Source organism: Mustela lutreola, chromosome 15 (genome assembly GCF_030435805.1).
Source record: "Mustela lutreola isolate mMusLut2 chromosome 15, mMusLut2.pri, whole genome shotgun sequence".
Classification (NCBI taxonomy): Eukaryota; Metazoa; Chordata; class Mammalia; order Carnivora; family Mustelidae; genus Mustela; species Mustela lutreola.
In genome coordinates, this window is record NC_081304.1 from 48,238,881 (window position 1) to 48,255,788 (window position 16,908).

General features: G+C 55.4%; 2 protein-coding genes across 3 annotated transcripts in view; one reads left to right on the forward strand and one right to left on the reverse strand.

Annotated features, from left to right (window-relative positions):
- Nucleotides 1–16,908, reverse strand: part of SLC5A10 (solute carrier family 5 member 10) — a 58,895-nt gene that overhangs the window by 468 nt on the left and 41,519 nt on the right. For both annotated transcript variants that reach the window (XM_059147184.1, XM_059147185.1), the window contains 5 exons: nt 7,302–7,409; nt 4,783–4,933; nt 699–867; nt 296–511; nt 20–77 (listed from right to left, as the gene is read on the reverse strand). In XM_059147184.1, coding sequence (XP_059003167.1) covers nt 20–77; nt 296–511; nt 699–867; nt 4,783–4,933; nt 7,302–7,409 — 702 coding nt within the window. The remainder of the gene's footprint in view (nt 1–19; nt 78–295; nt 512–698; nt 868–4,782; nt 4,934–7,301; nt 7,410–16,908) is intronic.
- FAM83G (family with sequence similarity 83 member G) overlaps nt 15,568–16,908 on the forward strand; it is a 31,057-nt gene continuing 29,716 nt past the window's right edge. Inside the window, exons 1-2 of the mRNA XM_059147183.1 lie at nt 15,568–15,654; nt 16,103–16,752. Coding sequence (XP_059003166.1) covers nt 16,231–16,752 — 522 coding nt within the window. The 5' untranslated portion in view covers nt 15,568–15,654; nt 16,103–16,230. The remainder of the gene's footprint in view (nt 15,655–16,102; nt 16,753–16,908) is intronic.

Below are 16,908 nucleotides of genomic sequence, written 5' to 3' on the forward strand. Positions count from 1 at the left end.
CCTAGGGCCACACACACACCTGTTTTGGCTCCCTTGAGTACATCCTGAGCCAGGGTCCACCAGGTAAGGTTCTCAATCTGGAGAGAATGATCAGAATGGGGGTGTGGCAGGACAGGGCTGGGCCCAGACAGGGGCAGGGGTCAGGGATGGCAAGTGAGCAGCTGAGTTCTAAAAGGGACAGGGGTCAAGAGCTAGAAAATTCCAGAGTCACAGAGGGTCAGGGGTCAGAAACGGAACTGGAGTTAAAGTTTGTTAAAGGTCAGGGGTCACAGTCAGGGCCTGGGGTTAGGCTCACCTGAGCCCTGTGGGGTGGTGGCGTCAGCAGACTCCCAGCCACCACCACGACTCCACTGAGCAAAAAGAGTGCAACGGCAAAGTGCAGGTAGTGGATGCTGCCAAGGATGGCCGGCTGCGTGTCCGGGTCTCCGCAGCGGGGCGCGGGGTGCAGGAATTCCAGGACCAGCCTTGTGGTGCCCACTGCCAGCCCCACCATGAGGCCCCAGAAGGCCCCCTGGGAAAGAGGAGGCAGGGCAGGTACATGGTGACGGGGGAGGCCAGGGTTCCCCCAGCACACACACAAGCGGGGAGGGGGGGTGTTGGGGGAGACAGGAAGAAGGCACAGCTTGTCCGCGTGAAGAGAACAGAGCCTGCCCCCGACCTCCCATCTGCAGCCCTAGCTCTCCCCATTCCCCACCCACCTGCTCGTTGGCGCGTGGCCAGAAGATGCCCAGAACAAAGAGAGCGGTCACCGGGGGGGCCAGGGAGCTGGTCACCGACTGCATGTAGATGAACAGCTGCCCACTGTTGGAGTCCTGCAGGACGGGGATCCAGGCCACACTCACGCCGATGAGCACCACGATGACCAACCTGTGGGCAAGCAGCGTGTGCTCTCGACCCTCAAGCCCCTTCCTCAATTCTCCCCCATCTCCCGGGATCACTAAGACTTCCTCTCCAGCTGCCCCTGCCACCACCACACGCACGCGCCCCTGCCACCACCACACGCAGGCACCCCTGCCGCCTGGCTCCTCTGGGGAGGTGGCCAGCCCCACCCTGACCCAAACCCTCTGTGTCTTCCTGCCGCCCGCAGGCACGGCCCCCGACTCAGCCTCTCTGCTCCTTCTTGTCCCTGGGGAGAGCCCCCCAGGTCCCCACCAGGCTCTTCCCTTTGTCCTCAAGCTCTCATCCCACTTGCTTACCGTCTGTCTCCCCTTGTGGGCTGGATGCACCAGCCCCTCGCACAGAGTAGATGCTCAGTAAACATTTGGCAGTTTCAAGAATGACCTGCAGCCCCCATATACCAGCGAGACTCTCCCCCTGGCAGTTTCTCTAACACTGTTGGGATCTGGCAGGAGCAGGGCCTTTATGGGGCACACACCTCATCATGCCCATAGCCCGGGCCTGCTGACTTGTGCCCATCACAGGGTGATCTCTGTCCTAAGAGGGCAAGGGCTGGGTCCAGGCGTCTGGGTCTGGGTTTAGTTGGGATGTGGACTCCTCTTCCCTGAAGCCTGAGACCTCTGACCAGAGGAGCTCCTTTGCCTCCCTACCCTGTGGGGACTCCTTCTGGCTCTTGCCAGCCTCCCCTCTAGGTGTGAGCCCTCTGCCACAGGGACACGCTGTCCACAGTCAGCAGCCACCCATTTGGAGTCCCCCCTCCCCGAGTGCAGAGCACTGGGCCAGAAGCCCAGACTCAGTGACGAGTGGGCCCTTGTCCCTGAGTAGAGCAAAGAAAACAGATGAGCCCGTTACCCTGTGGTAAGGACAGGGCTGAGGGGGACCCAGAGGAAGCATTAACCCAGGAGGGCTTCTAGGCAGAGGAGGACCTCATCCAATCTTTCTTTTTTTTTTTTTTTTTTTAAGATTTTATCTATTTGAGACAGAGAACAAGCAGAGGGAGAGGGAGAATCAGGCTTCCCGCCAAGTAGGGAGCCCGATGAGGGGCTCGATCCCAGGACTCTGGGACCATGACCTGAGCCAAACGCAGATGCCTAATGACTGAGCCACTCAGGTGCCGCAGACCTCCTCCAGCTAAGGAGACAGAGCTGGGGTGAGGTATCCCATCTGTTCCTCCTCAGCTGAGTACCCCTCACCCCTGTGTCCTGGCTCACCTGGACACTGCTCACCCCAAGATGGGGGGTGGGCAAGGCCCCCTGGACCCTGGATAGGATGGCAATTGGCGAGAGAGGCCAAGCGTGCTGCTGGGATGGGTCCTTCCTGTCTGCTTACCCTCCCACCTCCCTTTCTTCCCTTCCAAGCCTGAGGGGGAGGGTGGGGGGGGGAGGAGGTGTCTCCTTGATTAAGGCTTAATTAACCCTTAGCCTGGCAGGTGGGCGGGCACTGCCCTCTTCAAAGGCCTAGGCGGGCTCCATTAACACCCCGCCCACCCCACCCTCCCCACGCGGGCTCCTGCGTCCAACACTGGACTCAGCATCTCTGTGCGGGGCCTGGTCTCTCCAGAGTGGCCCAGACTGGGGCCCTTGCCTTCCCGCTGCCCTCTAGGGCTTCCCCCTTCCAGAGGGACCCCAAGCCCAGAGGCTGTTCCTTCTGCCTAGGACACCCTTCTCCAACTCCTCCCCTTGGCTGACCCCCCTCTTCCTCCAAGACTCCGCTCAAGGCCCTCCTCCTCCAGGAAGCCTTCCAACCCATCCCTTCCCACGCATGCACACTGCCATCAGACCACCATCCCTGAGCTGCAGCTGTGGTTGTAGGCGAGCCACTCAAGGACTCCAGGTGGGGGCTTTGAGATCTCCTGGGCCTCCTATATTGTTCAGCTCAATGCAGGACACCAGGCAGGCATCAGGCACTATTTGTGAACCGAATAATAGACAGAAGGTAGACAGAAGAGGGTAGCAGCAGAGGGACATAAAGGAGAAGGGCCAGGCAGAGGGGCCTGGCAAAGATCAGGGCCCCAGATGTGGAACTGTCACCTCCCCCAGGCCTGCGACAGCTTCTCTCGCCTCACCCCAACCTAATGAGACTGTCAGGGTCATTGGCATGCCCCTGCCTGTCCCTGTCCCGTGCTGGCCTCCTCCCCAGGCCTCTGGACATGCTCTGCGGCCCCTTTCTCTTTAAGTCCCATATCCCCTTGGATCAAGACTCCAGAGACACAGGACCCCACACAATCCAGGAAACACAGCTTAAATAGTGTTGTTTTAGGAGGCTGGAGGTGTTGGGTAGGGGGGGTGTCCCGGTTTTTTGAGAGGGAGACACATTAGAGCTGAACCCTGGGCCGGCACCTAGCCTTCGATCCTTTCCGACTTCACCAAACTGGCAGCTGAGAGAACCGGGACCCAGAGAGGGTGAGAAAGCCGCCCCACATCACACAGCCGCGTGCCCACAGGCAGGCTGGCAGGGCCTGGGTTGGGTGGGGCTTGACTTGGTCAGAGAGGTGGGAAGGAGGGTCAAGGGCCCTGTGGCTGGGGGTAGAGGGGAAACCAGTTTAGGACTTCGGTCTCAGGTGGGAGCAAGAGAGAAGCCTGCTTCCGAGGAGGCGGGGAGGTAGGGGGCTTTCAGGTGTCAGGTCCCAGGATGTGAGCCTGGAAGGGCTGTGGAGGAGTCTGTCGGACAAGGACGGGCTTCCAAGCACATACGCACACTGAGATGCCAACCTCCCGTCACCCACTGCGGACTCCCGGGTACTCTTCCAGGGCCACACAGCCACGGAGGAGGGGCAGGGGAACCACACGGCAGGGAGAGGAGGTCAAGGGGCCAGGACCCGCTGACACAGAAGCCTCCCGCCAGGCAAGAGGGAGAGGCTCCTTGTTTTTGGAGGAGGCAGTGAGCCCACAGATGAGCTCACACTTGCCTGCTGAGTGGCGTGTCCTGACAGGGCCCTTCTGGAAGAGGCTCGGCTGTTTTGCATCCCTGGGACAAGTGCCGGGAACTCTGGGAGAGACCCCGCCCTGAGGATGGGTGCCTAGGGCCAGGAGCCCGAGGCTGCCCTGTTGGTCGAGCTAGGAATGGGAGGCTGGACCCCTTGACCTGCGGAGTCGGGGGCTGCAAGGGCCTGGAGGGAGACAGGTGGGTGGGACCTAGGAGAGGACCCGAGCAGACAAGCACATACGCACACTGAGATGCCAACCTCCCGTCACCCACTGCGGAGTTCACCCCAAAGGACTCCTGGGTACTCTGCCAACACAGCTCCAGCCCGTCCTTGTGGGAGCAGGGGGTGGGGAGGGGGACATCAGGGAGACACGTGTGCTGTGGGAGGATTCTGATGATGATCCCCTGTGGGAGGCTTAGAGGGGAGAGAGGCCCATTTCTTGGTCGGGGGTTATCAGAGAGGGCTACGTGGAGGAGGGGTCACTTGGGCAGTCTAGAAAGATCATGGGGTGAGTCACTGAGGTGAAAAGGAGGGGACAAGCAAGGCTAGGAGGAAACGGCAGAAGCTCAGGGGGGCCAGGGACAGCTATGGCCTGAGTGGGGCCCCCCGAGAACCAGCTCTGGGCCCCCTCTGTCAGGAGGGCTAAGGGCTCAGATTGGGGGAAGACAGAGAGATCTCTGGGATGTCTGGGGAAGGGGGCGTCTCCCCAGCAGAGATGCCCTCAGATGAAGCTTAGAGAAACAGATACATCAAAGATGAGGGCCGTGACTGTGAAGGAGTGACCAGAGCCACATGGGAAGGGGGATGGACTTTTCTCCAACCTGCAAACCCCAACTCACCCCTCAAAGACCCCCTCTGGGAAGGCCTCCTGGGCCATCCCTCACATGGCTGGGGAGCCCATGTCCCAGCCTGTCCCTGGGGCCTGGCACTCCCCCCAAGACCCCCCCCAGCCACCATACCGGCCCACCAGCAACAGCTCCCGCTCGCCAGCCCGGGGTCTCAGCCGCCTCCAGATGTCCATGGTGAAGAGCGTGCTGCTACTGTTGAAGATGGACGTCAGCGACGACATGAGCGCGGCCATCATCACTGCGATCATCAGCCCCCGCAGACCTGGAGGGCAGGGAAGGGGCTGCTGTGACCCTGCCCGGGAGCCCCTCCTGCCTGCATCCTCCTTTCTGAGGCCCCACTGTCAGGAGCGGCCATTCACAGGTCCTCGAGAGCAGAGCCCCCGGAGGAAGGAGGCTGGAGGTGTTCACGGGAGAAAGGCCCAGACATGAGAGGAGAGCTGGAGGCCAAGAGCAATTGCGGGGCAGGGGTGGGGAGGTGGGGGGGGGGGGGCGGCGGGGGGTGGGGTACTTCTGGATTTGCGGCTGGAGCCTGCGGCTTGCGGGCCCCATTGTCACAACGGGGATGGCTTCTACTGTTCTGGGTGCACTCAGAGCTTCCTGTCTCTGAGGAGCTTTGCAGGTGACAAAGCACTTTCACACCCAGGCCTTTACTTGACGGAAGCATTATTAACCCGTTGACAGACAAGGAAGTGGAAGCTCCTAGCGGGAGGAGAGGTGCCCAGGGACTCACAGTGGCCAGAGGCAAAACTCTGCAGTGGGGTGGGGACAGGAAGGCCTGGGGCGGGACCCTCTGCTGAGAGGTCACAACCCGGGCAGGGCCTGGTGGCCTGTGTGTGGCAGGCCCCAGCAGGCAGAGGGGGTCCCCTTTCTTTGGAAAAGGAGATGCGCTTGGTTCCCCAGGAGAGAGAGAAAAATCTACACAGGGATTGGCTGAAAATGAAGGAGGGGTCCCCATCGGGGGTGGATGAGGATCTGCTTTGCAAAGCCTTCTGGAAGTCGTGGGCTTGAGAGGGGCTGAGAGTCGGGAGCCCCGAGAGACAGAAGGAGGCTCAATTTCCTTCTCAGTGCTGTGTGGCCTCAGGCTGGTCAGCTCCCTTCTCTGGGCCTCAGTCTGATTGTATATCCAAGGCCTCTTGTGCTTTTTCTTCAAGTGTCTAAGCACCTCGCCTCCATCCCTGCAGATTCTCTCTCTGTCCTCCACCCCTTGCCCTAGTTTAAACCTGACTGAGGGTCTCCTTCCCTGAGGGCTCAGCCGCCCTGGTACTATTTTTGCCTAGCCTTGGTTCTGTGTCTGACCCGCTGTGTGACTTCCAGGCCTCCCGTGGCCCTCTCTGTTCACTTAGCGTGCTGACTGGGTTGGGGCCAAAGAAAAGTGAGTTAGATCATGGTTTTCCCCCAAAACGTTTCTCCATCTTGTTTCTCTTGCTCAGGGAGGTGGATTAACTTGGGGCTTATTCTCAACCCACATTTCAGAAAGGGAGCTCAAGGCCTAGAGAGAGGTTATGGCCCAGCAATGGCTGGGTGTTAGCACTCGGGGGCTTAGCGACCTAACCCCACCCCCAGAACAGAAAAGGAAGGTGAGGCCCAGAGGTGGGAACCCACCGCGAGGCCAAGCCTTGTGCCAGGCGGTGTCCTGGCATTATTATGTTTAATCCCAGCAACAACACGCTGACGGGTGGGTAGGCGTCATTATCTTGAATTTACAAATGAGGACAATGAAGCTTCAAGCAGAAGTGACACGCCCCGAATATCTCAGCCAGCGAGCTGTGATTCGATCCCAGCTCTGTGAACTCACATCCCCTGGGCCAACACGTCCCAGGAGGGAGGGAAAGCAGGGCAGGGCCACAAAGCTCCTGGAGGGGAAGCCACGGGGAGTGAGGGAGACTCAGGGTCTGGGAATCTGAAGAGGAAACCAGGTCTCAGAAGGCTATCTCCTCTTTTGGCTCTGCTGGACAAGGAATGTGGGAAAGTCCAAAACCCGCCCCCTAGTTCTACCTATAGGTGGAGGCAGGAGGTGTGGGGCTTAAGGGAGCCTGAGCTCCTGATCCTAGCGGTCAGCAGTGGGTTTGGGGCCAGACAGACCGGGGTTCATGTCTCAGCCACTCTGTCGTCATGGAGGAGTCGCTTTCCCCGCTCCGTGCCTCAGTTTCCCTATCTGTAAAATGGAGCTGACTACCTCACAGCCAGCAGTGGGAAGCAGGTTGACCTCACTCAGGGGATGGGACAGCAGGGAGGAAGAGGACAAGCACTGGAGGCAGATTATCTGAGCTGAGAACACAGCTCTGGGGCTCATTGGCCACGTGAACTTGGGCAAGCCCCAGCAACTTCTCTGGGTCTCAGTCCCCTGTCTCCAACATGGGGATGATGGTAGCAGCCCTTAGGGTTCTCAAGGCGATGGAAGGTATTCCCATGAAACGTCTTTAGAATCTTGTGCAGCCCATGGCGGGGGTCCATGTGAGTATTTTCCCACATTATTACATTCCTTTCCTGCCTGATGAGTGACATCCCACTTGGATGTCACACTGGATCCAGAATGGCCTCCACAGCGCCCCTCCCCCCATCCCGCCCCTTAGCCTTGCTGCCCCACCCTTCCACCCCACACCCCGCCCTGACCCCTCCCAGAGTCTCACCTATGGGCATCAGCTCCATGACCAGCTTGGGGTAGGCGATGTTGGAGCAGCCAATCTCGGCCCCGCAGGCCCGCAGGCACTCGGACGGCACCACACAGCCCACGTCATCTGCATCAGAGGGATGCCCAGTATATCCCAGCTCGCCCATCCCACCCTTCCCACAGCTGTGAGCACCTGGATCTAGCAAGACCCCAGCCCGGCGGGGCCCTGCGATGTCACCATCTCTGACCAGGAGCTATGTGGTCCTGGGTTCGTTTCCCAGGTTGGGTCATGAGATGGGGTTGGCCTCAGAGCTGTTCTGTTCCCTAAACTCTTGACTCTGTTCCTTTTGGTGTCCTCCGTCATAATGTCTTCTCCCTGTCCCAGGCCAGGTCAGGGAGCTCACCTGCGGTGTAGCATTGCCCATGTGAACAGTCTGCTGTTAGAACCCATCTGGGGTGCTGGTCTCCCTCACCCCCCTCCTGCCCCCAGTCCTTCTCCCCGGAGGGGCAAAGGCAGTCTAGAGGGGCACCTTCTCCAACCCCTGGGCTCAGAGATTTAGGCTGGGGCCTGTCCCCCTAACACCACCCCCCCAAAGTTATCTCCAGCAGCTCCTGCAGGACCCGAAAAACAGGGACGCCCAATCACACCCTGGTCAGAACTCTCTAATAGTTCTGCCATCCGCAAGACCCTCCCGTCATAGAGACAGAGGCTGGGCTCCTCCGGACTTGGCCCCTTCCTTGCCCCCCACCCCCTGCACCTTCCTCCAGCTACACGGGCCTCCCTGTCACCTGAGGCCTTCCCCAACAGCCCCCCTGCCCAGGCCTTCCAGGGGGGACCGGCTCAGAAGTGACTCCTGGGTCCATCCCCTGAACCCCCCGGCCCCTCCACATTTTTCCTCATCTCTTTGCTCAGGACCACTGGGGCCTGCTGATTTGTTTCTTCCTCTTCTTGGTGGACGTGGGTGGCTAGCTGGTAAGAAGGGGACTATCACCGTGGCCATCTCCCCAGAGGCAGGAGGGGCACACACCGCTCATCTGTGGGTGAGTGCCTGGACTGAGCCCTACATCCAGGCCTCCCTTGCAAGCCCCCTCATACAGAGCCCTGTTGGGGGGCAGGAAGCGTGGGCCCCACTCCCAGAGCTTGCCCACAGCAGCCGGCCTCCCGAGCACAGTGCGGGAACAGTGGGCAGCCCGCATTCACGTGTTCCTCTCACCAAATACTCCTCATCACCCCTGTGGCCCCTGTCCCTCGGGATTTTCAGCAGGGGGCCCACAGATTCGGAGCAAAAGAGAGGAGGGGGATGGCATGGGAAGTTCAGAAAGAGACACAGCTGGACCAGCGCTCTAGGGCAAAGGGAGGCCAGTGTGGGGGCTTATATTTCCGTCAGGCAGGGGGCAGCAGCATTTCCCTCTGCAGACCAAGCACTCCCAAGTTCACCACGGCCCCCTCCAAATGACCCTACTGAAAAGTCCTTCCATGGCTGTCCAATCCACTGCAGTCTCAGATCCCCTTCCTCCAGGCTAGCAGGGCTGGGGAATCACCCCCCACCCCGCCATCCTCAAGGACCTGGCACCCTGATCTCTAGCCCAGACCCTCTCTTGCATCCAGGTACCTGTAGCATCCACTGCCAGTCATCCCACCTCCCAATCAGTGTATCCAATCGGACTTGTCCCCTTCCACCTCCTCCACCTGGTAATGGCTCACTGTCCTTTCTCCTCCCCTCCCCTTACCCAGCCCCTAGCCCCCCAGCCCCTTGGTTTCTCCTGCCACACCCCTGCCTGCTTCACTTGGCTCCTGCCCTGCTCCTGGGCACCAGCCCCTCCCTGCCCTCTTCTATCCCCCCCATCCTTGCAAAATGACACCTCTGCTCACACTACTTCCTTCTCAGAAGCCCCCCTCCCCCACATGCCCAGAGCCCAGGGCCTTTCAGGTCCCTGTCAACTGGTCCCAGGTCCTCCCACCCAGCGTGTGTGCGTCAGCCACCCAACCGGCTGCTGTTTTCTCACACACGCCCAGCGCTTGGCCGCCTCCAGGCCTTTGCAGACGAGGTCCCCTCCTCCCAGGACTCTGTCCTACCCTTGTTTACCTCCTGCTCCCTGGCCCATTGCAAAGGGCTGGTCCTCTGAGGCTTTCTCTGACTCCCTCTGCACCTCCCCGCTCCCCAAGCAGGCAAAGCAGCTTCCTCTCAAAGGCTCCTATGGCGGAGGATTGAATCATGATAGTTTGTCTGTGGATTTCACCTCCCCCCACCAGACTGCGAGCTTCCCCAGGGCGGACACTGGGTTTGAATCATCTCCAGGTCCCAGGTATCACTCAGTTCAGGGCTGGGAACATTTGTGAATGAATGAGTGAGTAATGGAGTGAATGGTGGTAGAGAAGGAGGCAGGCACTGGAGGAGAGCAGGAGGAGGAGGAGGAGAAAGGATGCCAGAAAACAGTCATGAAAAGGTCCAGGCACTGCTTGATCCAGTGGCAGCCCAGCAGTGGACTGGAACCCTTGGGACCAAAAGGGCATAACTTGGCTGGGACACACAGTGGGACCCAGGTCAAGCCCCAGGCCCATGGTGGGACTTTGGGGTGGGGGGGGTGGGCACTGGGGTCCAGCATACAGAGGGCAGGTGATGGGCCCCTCCTGACAGGTTCTGGGCCTGCACTGGCCGGCTCTGATGCCCGGACCCAGCCCTCCTGGGAGAGATGGGTGAGGAGTCACAGCCACATAATGGCTCAGAAAGCCCGAGTCAGGAGATTCTGGCCCAGTTTTTTCAGCCCATTCCAGGCTCTGGGCATGGGCCTCTGCCTCTGGGCACCACTGGCTCGTTTGCCTGAGTTTGTGCTGAACAGCAAGAAAGAACAACCTCTCCTTTATGTCAGCAGCAGAGGTGTCGCCATTAAAGTCCCCTGAATGTGCTACCTTCAAACAGTGAGCAGCCTCAGGACAGTGAAGGGAGGGGGGATTGCTTCTGAACTGGGCAAGAATCAAGGGGCCTGGGGGCTCCCCAGCTGGCTCGACTTTTGCATCGGCACCTCTGTCCAGCCAGGCCCACACCAGAAGCCTGGGTGCTGGCCCTCTCCTCATCCCCCATGTCCTCCCTCCCTGTGGCCAATACCAAGTCCAGCCACTGGGCTTGGGGACCAGGTGAATTGCATCACCTCCTTACTGCATCGCCTTGCCCCCTCTAACCCACCCTCCTTGCACACAGCAGAGGGACCTTCTAAAACCATCCATCTGCCCACCTCCTTCCTGCTCACACACTTCTTTGGCTCTCCGTCCCCTGCAAGAAGGACCACAAGCCTCTAAATGTGCCATTCATGGCCCCCTACCCACTTAGCCAGTTTTAGCCACACCTCTGGGCCTCCATGTTTGCTGTTCCCTCTCTCGGGAATACGCTTCCCTCCTTCATAAATTCAGGGAATTCATAGGCGTTCAGACTCTCAACCTGTGGATGTTTGTGCACGCTTTAGGCAATATCCTCGGGGCACCATTAACTCTGTGACCTGTGACAGCCTCTGCCAGTGTCTCTTGATAGACTGAATGACCCTTTCCCAAGGAGGCCACTGGACATAAGATCATGAGTGCTAATCAAGTTGCTCCCCACTCCCTAACCAGCCCCGGCCCATCCCAGGGAGAAAGTCCAGATGTAGATGTTGCAGTAAGGAGTAGGAGAAAAACACACAGACCTGGGTTTAAGTTCCACTATCCCAACACCATACTGTGTGATCTTGGGTGATTATTTAAGTTCTCTGAGGCTGTTTCTTCCCCATAAAATCCTTCTGGGGGACATCCAGAGACCAAAACTCAACCTCAACCTAAATGTTCCACCTGACACAAAATTAATTCACAATAGATCACAGATTTAAATGTAAGATGTAAAAACTATCAAACATTTGGGTGGGAAATAGAGAAAATCTTCAGGACTAGGCCTAGGCAAAGAGTTCAAAGACTTGACAGCAAAAGCACTATGCATAAGAGAAAAAAATGGATTAAGTAAACCTCAACAAAATTAGAAGTTCAGTGTGAGACACCTGTGAAAAGGATGAAAAGAAAAGCTACAGGACAAAATCAATAAAGTTGCAGGATACACGATCACTATACAAAGATCAGTTGTGTTTCTATAGACTAAGAATGAACCATCAGGAAGAATAAATAAGAAAACAATACCACTCATGATGGCATCAAAAATAATAAAATACCTAGGAATAAATTTAACCAAGGAGGTTAAAGACCAGTACAATGAAAATTATAAAACACTGATTAAAGAAGTTGAAGATGACACAAATAAAAAGAAAGATATACCATGTTCATGGATTAGAAAAATTCATGTTGTTAAATGTCCATACCACTGAAAGTCATCTGTAGATTCAATGCAGTCCCTATCAAAATTCCAATAGCATTTTTCACACAAATAGAAAAAATTTCCTAAAAATTTGTATAGAACCACAAAACAACCCAGATAGCCAAAGCACTCTTAAGAAAGAAGAGAAAAACTGGAGACATTACACCCCCTGATTTTAAACTATATTACAAAGCTATAGTAATCAAAACCATACAGTATTGGCACAAAAACGGACACATAGATCAATAGAACACAATAGAGACGACAGAAATAAACCCACAACTATATATAGTCAATTAATTTAGGACAAAGGATTTAAGAATATACAATGGGGAAAGGATGGTCTCTTCTATAAATGGTGTTGGGAAACAGGACAGCTACATGCAAAAGAATGAAACTGGGCTACCATCTCAAACCATTCTTAAAAACCAACTCAAAATGGACTAGGGATTTGAATGTAAAATTCCTAGAAGAAAACATGGGAGGGGTGGTAAGCTCCTTGACATCGATCTTGGCAATGATTTTTTTTTTTAATTTGACACCAAAAGAAAAAAAGTGGGGGGGGGGGAGCTACAACAGATTAAAAAGCTTCTGCACAGCAAAGGAAATCATCAACAAAATGAGAAAGCAACCTACAGATTGGGAAGAAATATTTGCAAGCCAAAAAACTGATAAGAGATTAATAGTCAAAATATATAAAGAACTCATACAACTCAATAGCAACCCCCCCAAAAAAAGAACCTCAAAACAAAATCCAATTAAAAAGTGGGCAGAAGATCTGAATAGACATTTTTTCCAAAGGCAACATACAAATGGCCAATGGGTACATGAAAAAGTGTTCAAAATCATTAGTCATCAGGGCTATGCAAACCAAAACCACAATGAAATATCGCCCCACACATGTTAGAATGGCTATCATAAAGAGAGAAAGAGAGAGAGAGATCACATGTATTGGCCAGGATCTAGAGAAAAGGGAATTCCTTTTGTGCATGTAGGTGTGCTACTGGTAGGAACCTAGATCAGTGCAGCTACTATGAAAACCAGTACATAGTTTTCTCAAAGAAGAACTAAAAATAGAACTACCATTTTACCCAGCAATGCCACATCTGAGTATATATCTTAAGGAAATGAAATCACTACTTTGAAGAAATGTCTGTACTCCATGTTCATTGAAGCATTCGTCACAATAGCTAGACATGGGAATAACCTCAAGGGTCCATCAACAGATGAATGGATAAAGATATGACATACACAAATAAACACACACACACAAATATTATTCAGCACCGAGAAAGGAGAAAATCCTACCATTTGTGACAACATTGGTGGACCATTATCGGCATTATACTAGATGAAGTAAGTCAGGGAGAGAAAGACAAATACTAAATGATCTCACTTACAAATGGAATCCAAGAAAGTTGAAGTCAGAAAAAGAGAGTAAAATGATGGGGCTGTGGGATGGAGGAAAAGGAGTGATCTTAGTCAAAGGGTACAAACTTTCAATTATAAGATGAATTAATTCTGGTGATCTAATGTACAGCATAGTGATTATAATTAATAATATTGTATTATATATATATATACATATATATAAAGATTTTATTTATTTATTTGACAGGGAGAGACACAGCGAGAGAGGGAACATAAGCAGGGGAGTGGGAGAGGGAGAAGCAGGCTTCATGCCAAGCAGGGAGCCTGATGCGGGGCTTGATCCCAGGACCCTGGGATCATGACCTGAGCTGAAGGCAGTTGCTTAACCAATTGAGCCACCAAGACGCCCCTGTATTTTATATTTTTTTAAAAAGTTACAGACCAGCAGAAAATACTGTGCAGGCCATAGACCTGACAAAGACCTTGTATTTAGAATATATAAGAGCAGGGAGCCCGGGCCTGGGTGGCTCAGTTGGTTAAGCGTTCAACTCTGGGTTTTGGCTCGGGTCTGGGTCTTGGTTGGGGTTGCGGGATAAAGCCCCATGTCAGGCTCTGTGCTGGGCATGAAGCCTGCTTTGAGATTCTGTCTCTCTCTCTCTGCCCCTCCCCACCACTGCTCACACTGTTACTCACTCTCATTCTCTCTTTAAAAAAAAAAAAAAAAAAGGGAGAAAAGCTCTCAAACTCAAGGGGAAACACCAAACAATCCACTTAGAAAATGGGCAAAAGACATGAACAGGCATTTCACTGAAGAGGACCAACAGCTGGCAAATAAGTGCATGAAAATATGTTCTATGTCATTAGTCATTAGGAAAATAGAAATTAACTCCATAGGAAGAGATTATTACACATGTATCAGTGTGGCTAAGATAAAAAAATTGTGACAACATAAAATGTTGGCAAGGATGTGAAGAAACTGGATCACTCGTATATAATTGGTAGGAATGTAAAAATACATGATACAACATATATATGAATGAATATATAAACATGCATATGAAGGTTCGTAGCAGCTACGTTCATAATAGCCCCCAAACTGGAAACAACCCATGTCCTTCAGCAGGAGAGATGGTTGAACAAACTCTGGTCCACCCATGCCATGAATACTAGCCAGCAACAGAAATGATACAGATCATTAAGCTACGGACATGCACATCAATCTGGATGACTTGTCAGAGAATTATGCTGAGTGGGAGAAAAAGCTAATCTCTAAAGGTTCTATGCTACACTTTCCATTTATATAGCGTTCCTGAAATAACAACATTGCAGAGATGGAGAACAGATTTTGGGGTTGACAGGGTCAGGGATGGAGATGTGGGTATGGTGGTAGAGAGGGAGGTTTTGGTGATGGTGGAACAGTTCTGCATCCTAATGGCAATGGTGGCGACCACACAAATCTACACACAAGATTGCGCGTGCACACACACACCCAGGAACACTTGTAAACTGGTGAAATCCGAACAGGTTCTGGATTGCACCAATGTCAATTTTCTGGCTATTGTGTTACTGTTACTGTGTGTATTGTATTGTGTTCTACAAGATGATGCCACTGGGAGAAGGATGCCTGCCTATGACCTCTCTGTTGGTGTGCTGTTGTTCTTTTATTTCTAACAACTTCCTGTGCATCTGTAAATATGAACAGGTAACTGCAAGGTTGGAGGGCTTCCTTTTCAGCCCAGAGAGCCAGGACTCCCTTCATGAGCCCCAGGGTTAGTCATAAGGGCCAAAGGAGAAGCTGAAGCCCAGAGACTCTTGTTCTGGGTCTCGGGTGGCAGTGAGGCTATATAAATCAGCCTTCAGGGCTCCCAAGGCAGTGCTTGCCCCTGGGGACTGCTGCCTCTCCTCTGTGGCTGAGTGGGGTGGGGAACACAGGGTATATGCGTAAGAGTTGGGTCTGACTCCAGCCCTCAGCAGCCCTCTCTGACTCTCCCCATCCCAGGGTTCAGGTGGGCACTGCTCATCATCTGGGACCAGTCCCTGGGGGCAACCCGTCCCAGTAAAGAGCAGGGATAGGGACTAAGAACTGGGTATCTACCTGCTCTATGGACACCAGGTTCCGTAAAGGCGCCTTCCTGAGTTTGGGTAAGACGGTGTCCTATCCTTGCCATGGGGTCGCCCAGGCCAGTACCTTAACTCTGCTTCCACAACTGGACAGCTGGGTATCTGCACAGACTTCCCATCCCACCTGGGAAACTGGACACTGATAGGGTTGGACCAAGGTTACCAACCCTGGGAGTCAGGGGGAGGAGCACAGAGACTGTTGAGTTGCTGTGTGTTCTCAGTAAGAATACTGTCCCTCTCTGGGCTCCAATGTTCCAGTCGTTGTTGGACTTTGGTCCCTGGGCTTTCCAGAATTCCGCCAACCGGCGCGGGGAGCCGAGGAGGAGGAGCAGCCCACAGCCACCCCACGCAGGTATCCCTTCGGGGTTGCGGGTGGGGGTGGGGGGGTGTCTGAATCAGCTTCCGGCCCCGCCCCTAGGGCGGCACGTGACCGCAGGTGGCGGCGGCGGTGTGGGCGGGGCTGCATTAGTCACCAGTCCGCCGCCGCCGGTGCGCTGCGCTCTGCCTGCGCGCCTCTCCTTGCCGGCTCTGGCCCGCGCCCGCCCGGTAAGCGAGTCCTGGCCCGCCGCCCCGGATCCTGTGCCGGGCAGCGGCGCTTCCTCGAGCCTCCTCCGGGCAGGCCTCTCGGGTTGCGGGTCCGTAGATTTTAAGACCCCGTGCCCTTCCCGGAAGCTGTCAGAATGCAGGGCGCCGCCGAGCTGGGCCAGAGGCCACCCGGGTTGTGCCCTGCCTCCCACTCTTGGAAACTTCTGGGAAGTTCCCTGCCTGCCCTGGTTCCTCCCAGAAGTTGCCTAGGACTTTAGGCAGCTCCACAGTTCCTCCGGGATGTGGGTCCCCCGGCCCCTACTGATAGAGGCGCACCGCACCCAGGCGTGGGTCCCGCCCCACCGTCTCGCCCACTGCCGCCCCACCCCCGCCCTGTCGCCGTGTCGCCCCTCCCCGGTCCCGCCTGCACCCTGACCTGACCTCTGCGTTCACTTGGGCTCTCCCGCAGGCTCCCTATGGGCAGAGTCGCTGAGGCACTGGTGGAGCCACAGAGCGCGCCGGAATTCAGGAGCCTGATCTTGTGGAGTTCTCTGTCGCCCGCCCACCCGGCACAAGCGTCGTCTGGGCAGTGGCAACATGGCCTTCTCCCAGGTACAGTGTCTGGACGACAGCCACGTCAACTGGCGCTCCAGTGAGTCCAAGCCCGAGTTCTTCTACAGCGAGGAGCAGCGGCTGGCTCTGGAGGCCCTGGTGGCCCGTGGCAGGGAGGCTTTCTATGAGGTGCTGAAGAGGGAGAACATTCGGGACTTCCTCTCGGAGCTGGAGCTCAAGCGCATCCTGGAGACCATTGAGGTGTATGACCCAGGCTCTGAGGACCCAAGGGTTGCCAGCAGGCCCCGGGGACCTGAGGACGATGGCATTGGTGACAGTGAGGAGGCCAGCAGGGCAGGTGGGGACCCCACCGAGGCCGAGCCACTGCCATCCCTGGAGTACTGGCCCCAGAAGTCTGACCGATCCATCCCGCAGCTTGACCTGGGTTGGCCCGACACCATTGCCTACCGTGGTGTGACCCGGGCCAGCGTCTACATGCAGCCCCCCATTGATGGGCAGGCCCACATCAAAGAGGTGGTGCGGAAGATGATCAGTCAGGCCCAGAAGGTGAGCCAGCTACTGGGTGGGGGGTCCCCTGAGGGGAAGCTGGCCCTGTGCACCAGAGCCAGCCCCCAGCATCTCTGCCATTTCGGTGCGCGTGAACTCACAGCACCAATGCAGAGACCATGACACCATCCCTTGTGGTCTCTTTGCTGCTCCCAG